This window comes from Anomalospiza imberbis, chromosome 5 (assembly GCF_031753505.1).
Source record: "Anomalospiza imberbis isolate Cuckoo-Finch-1a 21T00152 chromosome 5, ASM3175350v1, whole genome shotgun sequence".
Taxonomy (NCBI): Eukaryota; Metazoa; Chordata; class Aves; order Passeriformes; family Viduidae; genus Anomalospiza; species Anomalospiza imberbis.
In genome coordinates, this window is record NC_089685.1 from 58043037 (window position 1) to 58056861 (window position 13825).

Here is a 13825-nt window from a genome sequence, read left to right on the forward strand (position 1 = left end):
CTCTCCCATCCTCCGCGTCCTCAGTTCATTGCTTTGAATTTACTGGGCAGTGCTAATTCCCCTGCCGTGCCCTGCCACATCTCTGCCCCAGAACACCGTGAGATTTGTGGTGAAACCGCTTTGCACGCTCATGAAGCTGAGTTCTTCCCAACTCCCATGTGCCCCCTGGAGGATAAATACTATCCTCTTCTGGTTTCTTTTTTTTTTTTTTTTCTTTTCTTTTGGGGCTTTCCTGCCATGTCTTTTGACAAGCAATAACAAATTAATATTTGAAAAGGAAAACTAAGGTTGCTGACACTTCTCAGGGTGGTTCTCCCCCAGTCTGAGGTCCCTTTACATCATTTTGGCATCTTAAAGAGGTTTAACATGGATGCAAGCTCTCACAAATATTATTGCTCCCTGACTGGCTTTGCTGTAAGTGAAAATTAGATTCCAGTGAATGCATTTCACTAGATAACGAGCAAAGTCCACAACAGACTTGTAATATTGGTTAGGAAAGAACGATTTTTTCCCAATAGTTTACTTTGCTCCAGGGAGGTACAAGCTGTACCAGCCAGATTCCTTTTTCATCACGATGCACTGTCTCTATGCCCAGTTTTGCTTTCAGGACTGTTCCTCCAGGCATGATTAGGATAAATAAGATTTACAGTTTCTTGCTGTTATACTATATGATTTTAAAGTTTGAAAAGGGCAGAAAAGATCTTTATTGAATCCTCCTTGGTAATGACATTGTGATGTGATTGCATTCTGATTTGTCTTTGTATTGAAATGCACATTATCAGGAAATTGCCTGTTGTTGCTCATAAGGAGATACTTCTCCTGAAGATGTGTTTTTTATTTCTTTACTCTCAATTTTCTCTGAAGTAGCCTCAATAGTAACTGGTATAGCAAAGCCAAATTTACTCTTAGTGCTCTCTTCTGATGGATTAAAACAGCACTTACTTTATTATGAGCAATTTCTACAACACTGAATACAAAAATAGAACTGGGAGAAAAAAAATCAATGTAAATGTGAGGATGTAGTCTGTCTTATTGCACTGAATGAGTCTGTCAGTGCTATCTGAGCAGTCCCCAGTTTTCCTTCATCCCTTTTGAACAGCTAGGATTCCTGACTGAAGAACAGTTACCAGCAGTATGAGTTTTCTTCCCAACTCTGAATCTTCTAGGCCAAGCTCCTCTGTTGAGACCATAGTAACACAAGTCCTGCAGAAGCAAGCAGTCATGCTGCTATGGGCAATGGTGGTCCTGCAGGGTAGCTGGAAAGGTCTTTGCTCCCTTGGCTCTACTTAGCTGATTCTTGCATTATTGCAGGTTGATGACTACAGCCTTTTTCTTCTTGAGCTTGGGGAATAAGAAAACCAGCGAGGACAACTCAGTTTCTCTGGAGAGACTTTTCCTTTCTCAATGCCCTACAGCAATGGGATTTTTAGTGTCTTTGCCACTTCAAGCTTCCAGTTAGGCCTTAAGCATGGAGTGGCCCCAGGGCTGCTTTACCTCATGCCTTGTCAACACGTCCCAGAGGCTGTGCTTACAGCTCAGGGTCTGCCAGAGTGCAGGGATCCTGGCACTCAGCCTTTTCCCACAGATAGGCTGGGTGATGGCAGGCAGTGTGCTGGCACCAGTACAGAGCAGGGCAAGTTGTGCAGGGTTTTAGATCTGCTTGGCTTCAGCAAGTCAGCATCAAAAGTGGCTGCAGCTCAGCTAAGGATCTGAGGCAGAGCACTCAGTGTTTGCAACTTTGTTGGGATGCAGTAATCTGTTTGATCATGCCTTAGGCTGAATTCTATCTGGCCAGAGAAACTGCTGAAGGAGGATATTGTTTTACATAGATGAATTTGAGGGGAGGTCTTACAAGCTTCATTGCAGTGTCCAGTTCAGCACAGACATTAGAGAAAAGGCCACCAGGTTTTTCTGCCTTGCTTTGCAGTATCAGTTGGGCCATATAAGTTCTAGAAGCAAGTTCTTATTCTAGAGCTAGACCATGCCCTATTCCAAAACTTAGGAAAGTAAGTGCAGAGAATTGGGAAGGTAATTGAATCTTATCAGACAAAAGATATGTGGTCAAGAGTACTGAGCCTGTACATTGCAGTCTTCCCTCCTGGCCATGCAAGTAAAAAAGCAAGAGGTAGAGAAGATATAGACACAGTCATGCCTCTTCTCCTTTTGTTTACACAGTTTGGTGGATTTGAGAGACAGAAATGGTGTTTTGGGCTACTTTGATTATGCTCTCTCCTATGAGTGGATGTTTCTCGGTGCAAATTTTCTTGACCATTACCTCAAGACAATATGATGCTGAATCAGCCCCAAGCCATTTTGAGCCAAAAGGAACCTGTTAACACAGGTGTTAATAATAACACTTGTCTCAGAGCAGGATTTTGAAAAGCACTGAAGCAGATGAGGAAACCCTGGAAAGACAGGGACAGTACTGGGTCAAAGACAAATGAACCAAAGACCCTTTCACTTAAAAGATTGAAGACTTCAGTGTTGCTTGTGTTTCATAGCAGTGAGAATAAGGAAAGCATACCTCTGTGAGAATATAGTTATGTTTGACTTCTTTGCTGCTGCCATGGCAAAGAATATTAAGACTGAAACACCACAATAGAAGTTGGTAAATAAACACACATCTTCTATACTTCATTTCCCAAAAGAAAAGAATGCTGTCTAGATATAGGACCTGAAACCTGAATTCAGAGAAGCAGAACCAGGCCCTGTTATGAAGAATTGTTATGGGAGGAAAGAGAATTTATACCATGGTATGTAGAATCTCTCTAGAATCTCATACAGCTAGGGAGTGCAGGGCCTGGAATCCATTTCTCATTCTGACAGTGTGTAATTGCTGGGTTGCAACTTAATTTGATCTTATTTCTCTACTTTGTGAAGTTCTAGAAGCAAGGCTAGAATTATGTCAACTAGAAAGGAACATGAATAATCAAGAATAACATCCATCTAGATCAGGTGCATCATGCCTTTTGAAAAGCAGCAATTTAAAACATTCTAACGAAAAGACTTTTAAAAGCCATCCTCTACCTGTTGCCCCACAGTAAAATTTAGTATTTTGGCAAAGGAGGGAGGAAAATAATTATTTCAGATGTTTCCAGACATCTCTGGTTTCTTCCATCCTTATTTGTTTGCATGAAGACAGATACATAAGATGCTTTATAAGATTTCTTTTCCCTGATTTGTTTTGACATATCATAGATGATTTTAGATGAAATACTTGGGAAACATAGAGTTCACAGTTTGATAGTGAATGTGATGAGGAGTGATGGGTCACAGCGTAGTGGTGAGAGCAGAATGTCCGTGCCCATGGCAGAGTGTTTGGGATAAGAAGATCTTTAAGGCCCCTCCCAACTCAAGCCATTCTGTGATTCTGTAATTCCTCATTTAAATTCTGAGCTTGAATCTGCTCTTGTTGTAATGTTACAGTACTGGCGATGTGGGAAGAGAGGCAGTGGCAGAAATGACAGCTGGCAGTAATCAGGTTGAAGGAATGCACCCTTGCAGCCACTTGTGGGTAACAGAACAGCTCCTGCAGTTAGCAGTGCCTAAGGTTAATAGATTGTGCAGACTCTAATACAGACTCTTACAGAGGAACTTTTCTAGTTGTTGCTCATAAACTTTTCTGTGTTTTACATGGATGCTCAAGTAACCCACTTCATCTTATTGCCTTAAGAATAACCAAAAATATAACTAGATATTTAATTCAGGTTTATTCAGAGACCTCTGCTAGGTTTAAAAAGCTGAAGTGGGATAAAAATCCTGTTATCTCCCCATGTGATCTGCCTGCACAGACATTCCAAACTATTTGTCAGGATTGTCTGAAGCAATGTTAAACAAATGCTGACCTGGATATACTAGGCCCCTGAAAAAGTGTAAACCATATATATGTTGTTTTATAATGTAATAACTTCTATCTTCATCTTATGTATGCAGTAAGCACTCACTAGAAGATAAAGCAGTTCTTAATATTATTGTTTTTAATCAAGAAAGGCATAGGAGATCTGTAGGCAGAAGGCAAGATCATGTCTTAAGCAGAGTACAGAGAAAAGAGAGGGAGAACACATTGAAGTTCAGTAACTGAGAAAGAAATTGCAGGAACATTTTTTTTTTCTGAGGCTAACATGGTAGGGACAGAAGCTATTTCCATGTGAAATTCTTGGTCTATATGTGTTTCAAAACCAAAAACCAGGTAGCCTAAAATAATGCCCAAAAGTCAAAATTGCCATGTGACTTAGGTGAAATTTAACTTGGAAAATGTAAAACCTGTACCTTTTTATTCAGCAGATTTTACAGAGCAGCTGGAATTATGGTCACTTTGGAGAAGTGTGAGATGAAATTTTAGCTCCACTGAAGGACAATGGTAAAAGATCTGTTCACTCCAAAATTCCCTTGGATACCACCCATGAGATCTTTTTACCACTGTTTCTGTTGAGAAGCCAGAACTGCTGTGAGAGCAGGGACTTTCCATTCAGAAAGCAGCTCCGACTGCATGGTCTGGTCTTGATTCATTTGCTTGTGCAAACCTCACTGCAGTGATGGGAAGAAAATGATCCAACTTGGTTTTCAGATCCAAGCCTAATTTTCATGTCTGACAATTAGAACCCACTTCCCTCCCCACAAAACTGCAAAATTAACACATTTTTTCTATAAGTCTTCAAAAGTAAATAAACATTAAACTAGCAATGACCTATTTGTGCAGTAATTTTTCAGGCTCACAATGAAATTTTTAAAATTTTTAAAAACCCCATATTTGGTTCTCTGCCATTTCCACTGATTTCAGTGCACAGTGAACTCTACTTTGTCCTGCCTGATCTGATTTCCTCTCCCCTTTCAAGGGTAATCCTCCTGCCTTTACCAGTATCATTGCACAGAGATTTGCATAAGCATAGCTGTATATAAACATTTATATGAACAGAGTTCTTTTAGTACTTAACTTGTTTTATTTCAAACACAGATGTTAATAACCATGCACATGTGTACAAGTACCTAGGTTTAAGTATACAATTTTATATTTTATATATGCAGCATTAGAGAAAGTAGTCCTGACTTTTTTCCAAAGTTTTGCTTGATTATTCTCCTTTGTCTTGTTTTGTAAATTACTGGGAAATAGTGTTTTATGTGATGCATACTTTTAAGATATATTCTGAGAGGCATATCTCATTTCAAATGTGCTGGATTTGAAAAAGAAACAAATAAAAGGAAAAGGGATCATCTGATCAACTGCTTCATTATTATTCTGTTTTCCTGATCACCTCTGCCCTGGTATGTAGAAATTGGCCGATTTATTTAAATCCCAGTAACTCCCACGGCATATGGTTCATAAAGTAGCATTTACAGTGTGCATTGTAACACTTCACTGCTGCTAGAAAGACTTGAAAGTAATATGGTTTGAAGCTGTTCCAAGAGGAAAAATAGAGTAAAACTATCTCTAATATTAAATGAACTGCTGTAAGAGCAGCTTTTGGAGAGAGATGGTGTTTTCTGAATGACAACTGACACAAAAAAAGCCCTCAAAAAAACCAATCAAAAAACTAACACAACCAATCTTTAAAAAAATCCCCTGGCCCAAAAAAAAAACAACCTCAGAAAGTAGTCCTTCAACACTGCCTTTTTTCCCACAGCCTTGTGGAGCCCCCAACCCTGTCTGCAGAAAATGAAAGAGAGAGGGGTGGGATTAATGTGTAATTAAAGGGAATTTGGAAGGCTGAGATGTTGCGGAATGTTAGATCAGTAGCTGGAACAGCATGTGGTGTTCTTTAGGCAGGCTTCATTGAATCCATACAAAAAAAGAAAGAAGGGCTGCTTGCCTGTCTGCTCATTTATCAAACAGCTAGGCTGAACTTTCACAGCTCTACAAAAGTGTTTTACTGTTTGCTGAAGTTTTGCTCCAGAAATTAAAGCTGAACAACCTAGCGACTCTGAGTCTTTGCTGCATTTTTGACATCAGCCACCTTGTGCAAAGCTCTTGGAAACCAACACAGGTCAATTTTTACGTGATACTAAGGAAAGATGGTTGTGCTTTTGGCTAAAACCCCCCAAAAAGTACTGAAGAAATGGTCAAATATATGGCATTGTAATGTCTTTATTTATATAGCACCTTTTGATCTAAATACATGTTCCAAAGCTTTCAGTCATCAATCAGGATTAAATATTTATCATGGTGGCAAAATGGCTAATGGAGAAAAAAATCTATATTATTTAATCAATTTTAATTGACTTTTTCCTAGTTGAACAGTTATATTCCACCTTGTAGGCTTGTTTTCCTTTAATATTGGTTGGTGTTACCCCCCAGTGAGGAAGCATTTAGCAATTTATGTAACAAAAACACAATTAAAATGGATTACAAATTTTAAAAGGAAGGAACTCCTTTACAAGTAAATCTTCAAGGCTTACTGCAGTTTTTGTTGCATGACTGTTCTGGCAGAAAGCTTTTCCTCCTACTGCAGACTCCAGTGAGAATCTAGTTCAATCCTGGGAGGTGCTGAGCATCTCCTTTCCAGCAACAACAGCAAAGTTTTTTCATCAGGATTAGCCTGGTTGATAGAGGCTCTGGTGACTTAAGGCACAATCTACATTCATTGATTCATTTCCTTAAATGCAACTGCCCCTGAAGAAGTTTTGGGTTGCAGTAGCAACGTTCTTTTAATATCTTTGGACACACTAGAGTTTGGATTCCTGATGGCATCCTGCTGTTTCTGAGATCCACTTGTTTTCCATAGAGGATAAATTGATTATGAGGTATCTTTGCAAATGCCATGATGAGCTTTCCTTGGAAGAAGTGATGCCCCTGTCAAACACCAAAACCTTTTTTAGAGAATCATATTTTAGAATAGGAAGTGTTCAGTGGCTGATTTGTGAAGGTCTGTAGAGAACCTTGTTGATCCTACAAAGTGACATAAGTAGTAGGTCAATTCTAATTACAGTGCTCCTTAGTTTAGAGGCAGAACTGATCTTAGATTTTAAAGGAAATGTGTTTTATTCCAGTAACTTCTGAAAGTATTTAAATTAATGGTAGTTAATGAAATCATAGTGAAGTTTAAAATCTTTTTCCCCCTTTCAGAAATGGCATAAATCAATAGCTTTGTTTGTGATTTCTCTTACCACATATTTTGTCGACATCACAGTACAGTTTTTCTGCTTTTTGTCTTAAAAGTTCATATTAAATTAAGCATTGGTAAGTGTGCGTTTCCATTTGTCTTAATATCAATTCTCTTTATTCACAGATAATAAGACAACAGTTTCCACAACTAACAACAAGAAGACTTGGAACCAGAGGCCAATCAAAGTAAGCAGTGTCTGGTATTATTATCATCTCTCACAGGGCCCCATCTGGCTCTGGCTTTACTGAATGGGGAATGAGAACAGGCAATAACTCATGCAGTTCGGGACTTAAAAACAACTTTAGAGGTTCTATTGTAGTCTTTACATTATCTTATAGACTCAGCAGTGATCCTGCAAAGATGGTCTAATGGAACTCTTTTACTGATTTGATTAGCTGTATTTTTCATACTGTTTTTGATTTCAACTGACTTTACACAACATAAAGGACATTCACACTCAGGAGTAATGGATCTACTTTTGGAGGCAAGGAAATAACAACTGGTTAGCATTATGTTTCAGGCTAGAGAACAAGTGTCAGAATGCTCTTTAGAATTTAGGTAGGAACATGCACTGACCTAAATTTAAATTGTTCAGAAACCTGTACTTAAACACCATTTTTCCCATGTAATGAAATCCAACATACCTTTACATGATTAAAGAATTAACTTACTGCCTTGCCCAAAAGATGGTATTTTCTGAAAACAGTTAATCCTAATTCCAGATGGAGAAACTGGTTCAGAATTTAGAATGTGCTTTCTGGGATATTTGATTTTTTCCAATTGTTGATAAGTTGTGATTCTACCAATTCGTGTAGAGGATACAGCAATGTTTTATGCTTTTTTTCTGCCTGTGAACTCCAAGAAATTTTTCCAGGGGAGCTTTGAATCTTTTTGTGGCAAGCATAAGGCCCATCACATAATAAAGTCTGCTTTTCTTGATTAGCTTTCACAGAATCCTACAGAGTAGCAGAAGTGTAGTGTCTATAGATCAAAAGTGAAAAACTATGGAAGGGGAAATGAAAATGTGAGATGATGAGTTTGAAAAATGTTGTGGGTAAAGTTTCTCTTTCAAAATAAAGTCTGTAAAACACAATATGGCTGAATGCTGAGAATGAAATATGCTATTAGGATGGAACTTACATACTGAAGGTAGGATGACCTGCTTTTTGAAGAAAAAAAGAAGCCAAGATGCTAAAAGAAATGCCATTAAAGACAGATTTACTGTGCTCTTCTTATAAGTGATCCATGCAAAACAGTCTTTGATGGGACAAAATGTTCTTCCTCCCAGCTTGATATTTCTTTAGTTTTTATAACTAAGTTTTCTTTTTCAGAGCAGACATATTTATCAGCTAATTGAAATTTGATTTTGGGAATGGCCCCAAATGCAAATTCAGAGTCGCCATAACATCACTCATCAAAGCCACCAGAACTCTCAGGTGGAAATTCTGAGCTGGGCCAACAGCATAGTAGGAAAGCATGATAGGATCATAATCAGAGAGTCAGGATTTAGTACTGAATGTTGGTTTTGTGGAGGTTCAAAAAGACAGAGTGAAAGCATGTGCCAATTGCTTTGTGACACATTCATATGAGTACCCCCTATTGGCCATTAAATCATCCTGGCATCAGCTACAACTTTTGTTGCTTGTCCTTCCATTTAATGAAAGGAGTGAGCACTGCTGTATTTCCAAACTGGAGGTCCCCCCACTCCAGGAGTCTCTCAGAGAGCAAGACACTCTTCATCTGCTGACTAGGGGTGTCTTGCACCTCCACAAGCTGTCTCTTTTCTCTCACTGATACTTAATACTTATTGCACAATTTCCCCATAACCTGCCTGCCTGTGAGAGCATTCAGGTCACATACTCCTTTCATGCCACTTGTGCAATGGTTCTGCTCCCTATCTAGCAAATAAGGGGTTTCTGTCATACACACAGTGACTACCTGCATTCTATATTTTAAGATAAATACTCTCCTTGGTAGACCCAGCACAGCTGTAACTGAGCTCTGGTTTTGTTTTCAGAAACACCTGACTGCATTCCAGTTAAGTGTTACATAAAGAAATTACTTCAGGCATTAACACTTCAGTCCTTTTATCACCAACTGTGCTGACCGATTGCTGCCAGTATTATTTTCGTTCCACTTCCCTGCTACTGCCAAAGGGAATTCAGCCACAGAAGTGGTTAAGATTATCTGACTTCACACTGTTCTGCCTTCAGTCTTTTTATAGCATGGCTGCCTTGTAACATTACAAAGTTCAGAGCTGCAATGGTGCTGTACTCTTGCTCATCAGTTGAGAGCTTTCTGTTTTGCAGCTGGTTTATTGATGTGAGCATGCAGCTGTTCTCTGTCACACTGAGCTTAGAAAGAGTTCCACCACAGGTGAGCTGTGAGAAGGCAGCTGAACATAAAAGCCAATTTCTTGCTGTACTGTGGTCTGAAACTCTTCAATTTGGTACACAAGGTGTGAGTGGAAGCTACATGGTGTGAAGGGAATATTGCTTCTTTCTTGAAAGGAATGCTGTATATAAGAGATCGATGAGAGTAAAAAGAATTTTACTTTAACACAAAACCAGTTTTGTTGTCTGCATATTATTCTTCTACATATCAAACTTTCAAGCCCTGTTTATTGAACTAAGTTGAGGGGTGGTTTTTTCTGATAGGAATGCAAAAAGTAATTGGAAAATAATCAGTGTAAACTACTCCAGTGAATTTTTGCACTTTGGGATAGTAAAATTAATGAAAGAAGAAGCTATGTAGAAAAATTTTGGAGTTAATTTTGCTACTGCTGTCGATATGATTTTGAAGCTAAATGGAAACCACTTTTATGCAGTTTACTACCAAGAGAAATATACCAGGAATTAAATGCTGCACAGTGAAAATCTACTACATTTTCCAGCCTTGCATTTTTTCCTCTTCACTGATTTAAGACAAAACTTGATACAAGACTGACCCCTGTTTAAATTATACAAGCCTTTCAGTCCCACTTGCTCTGACTTTTTCCCTCTTCCTGCCCTTCACTGAGCAATTTGTGCTGCTGGCTCCCCATAGCATTTCCTTTTGGGTTCCCCTACCCCAGACGTAGCACACAGGCCATGTGTGAGTTTTATTGGCCCTTATGTGCAGTGCTCACCTGGCAGCTGCCAGGGACCAAACTGGGCACTTTAACCAAGAGCTGGAGGTGTTACCTTTCAAGCTAAAAAAAAAAAAAAAAACAACCCAAACTCCTACAGCTGGTGTGTAACACCTTGCCTGTAACAGGTTAGGAATGCTCTGGAGCTTGGTTTCTTGTATGGAATGCATGTTTTGACCTAAGCTCTGATGGAAAAATTTGGAGCCAATACTGTTGCTTTCTCAGGTATTGAAGCTAGGAAGTTCCATTCATACCACGTCAGAGGAATGTTTTAAGATATGCCACTTGGATTATTCTATGTTGAGTTCAAGATGGCTTTTACTTTTTATGGAAAATAGGGAATGTCCTCAGTGGGTATGGCCAGGAACTATGTACTAGAAATTTCCTACATCACCCCAGGCCTCTTCTCAGCCCATGTCTGCTGATAGAAAAGTTTGAGCTTCCAGCTCTTTGCCACTGTTTTCTGCTGGGGATTATGACATGCACAGATCTGTGGGTGAATGACTGTGAGTGGAAAAAGAAAAGTCACCAGTTAGTTTAAGCTACCATCAATTACATGCTACTCTTTAATTAATTTCATTGATGACCGTTGTAGAACTGCCTCAAGTGAATTTGTGTCTGCTTGAATGAACACATGTGGTGGGAACACTCTGAAATAGTAATTGACTGAAGAATCAAAGAAGCATCCAGAGATGGAAACTTCTTGTGCCATCATAGTGGGATCCAGAAGACAGTCTAGTGATGATCTGATAGGCTTTTCATAGGCTATAAGGAGAGAAGTGGAGGATCATTGAAAAGTCTGTGTAGGATTTGGCTGAAGCAAAAGTATACCAGCAACGCAATCTTGTGGTGTGTTTTGTAATCACCACTAATTTAGCTGATGGGTGGATGCCTGCAGCTGAGAAACTGAAATAAAAGTTAGGAAATTACAGAAGGACTAAGATAAAATCTCTGCTGCTTTGATGCAAGAGTTTTGCTTCTACCAGCACCTATAATAAAGCTGAGTGGGAGCACAAACTTGTTCCACAAGGCCACCGATTTGTTTCCATAGCACAGCCACACTGACGGAGTTAGTGCTGTGTCCTGTCCCTCACTGATCAAAGACCAGTGCTGATGCGAGGGTATGAAGCAAATAATTGAAACTGTACATTTCCTGCCATTCATTGCTTTCCAGTACAAGCCTTTCCCCCCACCTCTTTTCATTGAAGTGTTTTCAATTTTTGAAACATCTCTGATCAACTCATTTGCAATAAAGACTTGTGCTTTTCAGGGACCAAACCAGCCCTCAACAGCCGGAGTCAGGGAGCTGAATAACAGAAGGGCTGGTTCAGAGGGTCTGTACCTCTGCTTATTGCTGAACTAAAGGAGCAGCTGCACAGCAGAGCTCTGCCAACAAGTAGCTTTAAGATGCTTTTTTTTTACTAAGAAGTTAAAAAAATGGAAGTATATAATTTTCCTGCCCTACAACAGAGTCACCTTACTTTTGACACAAGGAATGAAAATTGGAAGCTCAATATATTACCACAGTTATCTGCTGCTGAATCAATGTTTGTTATTAATGTATAAACTATTGCTCAGTCTATTTTGCTGTAGAAATCATTTACTGTAGAAATAATTTGCATTATCAATTTTCCTTGCCTCCATATATTTTTCTTTAATTTTCAAACAATCTGCTTTATAAAATACACATCTCTATGTATCAGGTACCATTATTATGGGATTGCAGTGAAAGAAAACTCCCAGTATTATGATGTGATGTATTCTAAAAAAGGAGCAGCCTGGGTCAACGAAACAGGAAAAAAAGAAGTAACCAAACAGACAGTGGCGTATTCACCACGATCCAAACTGGGAACATTGCTGCCAGAGTTTCCAAATGTCAAAGATCTAAATCTGCCAGCCAGTCTGCCAGAGGAGAAGGTAACACTTTGGAAATCTTTTCTCAGCTTGTCTTGGTTTCTTTTTTTCCCTGCTCTGGATGAAAGCTTTGTCTAATATATGAAGACTTTAAACTAGAGTAAGTTTAATAATGCCTTGGCTTGATTTATGGGCGGCTGAATTACTTCATCTAACAGGAAGAAATGTCTTCCCTTAAAAAGGGGAGCTGACACTATCAGCTGTACAATATTTCTAATGCCTGTGCATGTTTTTTTAAAAGTTGCATTACATACAGCAGGACAACTTTTAAAATATGTTACTGCCCTCTAATCTGTGAACACACTTGATGGCAAACTGACAAACAGTTCTAATGCTTTCTTGAGTAGAGAGGGACTTAGTGAATTTCTTCTTCTAGAGTAAAAATTCAGAGAATCCTAGCTGCACATATGACAAAAATGCTCTGGCTCCTCTTGGCTGAGCTTGCTAGGTTTCTGGTTCTATTCACATGTGTAGTATCAATGTGAAGTGGACAAAAGAATAGGGTTTTTAGTTCTTTATGTCCTAATTAGGGCCACATTCTCTTCTTTGATCTCACTGAGGCTTTTTGCTCCTCTTACATTTGAAGAATCCTATTGACAAAAAAAATCCATGAATTCAAAGGGAGAATTTACTTTTGAGAAGAAAACTCATCTTGCAGCTAATCTAAATACAATTTAACTGATTTCATTATTTTTGCAGTTGCGCATCAGTAAGATAAGGACAAGACTTGCTTTTTCTGTACTCTGTGTTCTGGTATTTTAAAAGTGGATTTCTTAAAGCCGAATGATCTTTTGTGTGTCTCCTTCATTCTTTTTCAGGTTTCTACCTTTATTATGATGTATAGGACTCACTGTCAGAGGATACTAGACACTGTAATAAGAGCAAACTTTGATGAGGTATGGTTAGAAACTGCAGTCGCAGTTTAATGATCCATAAGGTATCAACGGATTTGAGACCTTACTTTGTACGTTATATTACAGACTTAGGGGTTTGTGGTTCTCAGTGCTTTTCAGGAGCAAGGAACAGTAGCTGTACTTGGGTATCTAATATGTGACTGATAGCACTAAATCTCACTTATAATGCTGGGTGAGATGGAGGAACGAAAGCAATGAGATTGTTTTTGCCCTCTGTTCTCCAGCAGGATTAAGGACGCAATATCCCCTTACAAGATGTTGGACAATCCAGTTCTTACAACTCGAGAAGTGTGTCCACCACAACTTTTCGAAGCTTTTTGTTGGGACTGAGCTGTCTGAAGGAATTCCTCTGTGTGCCCAGCAGAGCCAGAGCAGGTGTCGCAGCAACAACAGTGGGCTCTGCTGGTCTGTTAACAATGATGCAGAGTGGTGGGGGGATTACAGCCTCCCAGACATCCCAGAGAGCCATAGCTGATGTCTCCAGTTGCTCAGTTGTACAGCAGTGCAGCTAGGAACACACACACACTGCTCAGCAGTTAATACTGTCTCTTAGAGATGGATAAGGCCTGTACCTGTTCATATCTGACTGAATCTGAGCAGTTGCTGGCAGTGCACACAGCTCTATAATTAGAGCTAAAAAATAAAATGTTACTGGAATGCAAGCAGGTTTATATTACATGGGAAGATGGCTTCTTATCTAGGATAATAAATCTGACTATAGAGATACTGAGGACCTGATTAAAATATGATATTCAGATCCTGGAGAAAGA

At 39.1% G+C, this 13825-nt stretch overlaps 1 protein-coding gene across 9 annotated transcripts in view; it reads left to right on the plus strand.

Annotated features, from left to right (window-relative positions):
* RFX4 (regulatory factor X4) overlaps positions 1–13825 on the plus strand; it is an 86976-nt gene that overhangs the window by 36031 nt on the left and 37120 nt on the right. For all 9 annotated transcript variants that reach the window (XM_068191050.1, XM_068191054.1, XM_068191049.1 and 6 more), the window contains 3 exons: positions 7224–7285; positions 11931–12144; positions 12960–13037. In XM_068191050.1, coding sequence (XP_068047151.1) covers positions 7224–7285; positions 11931–12144; positions 12960–13037 — 354 coding nt within the window. The remainder of the gene's footprint in view (positions 1–7223; positions 7286–11930; positions 12145–12959; positions 13038–13825) is intronic.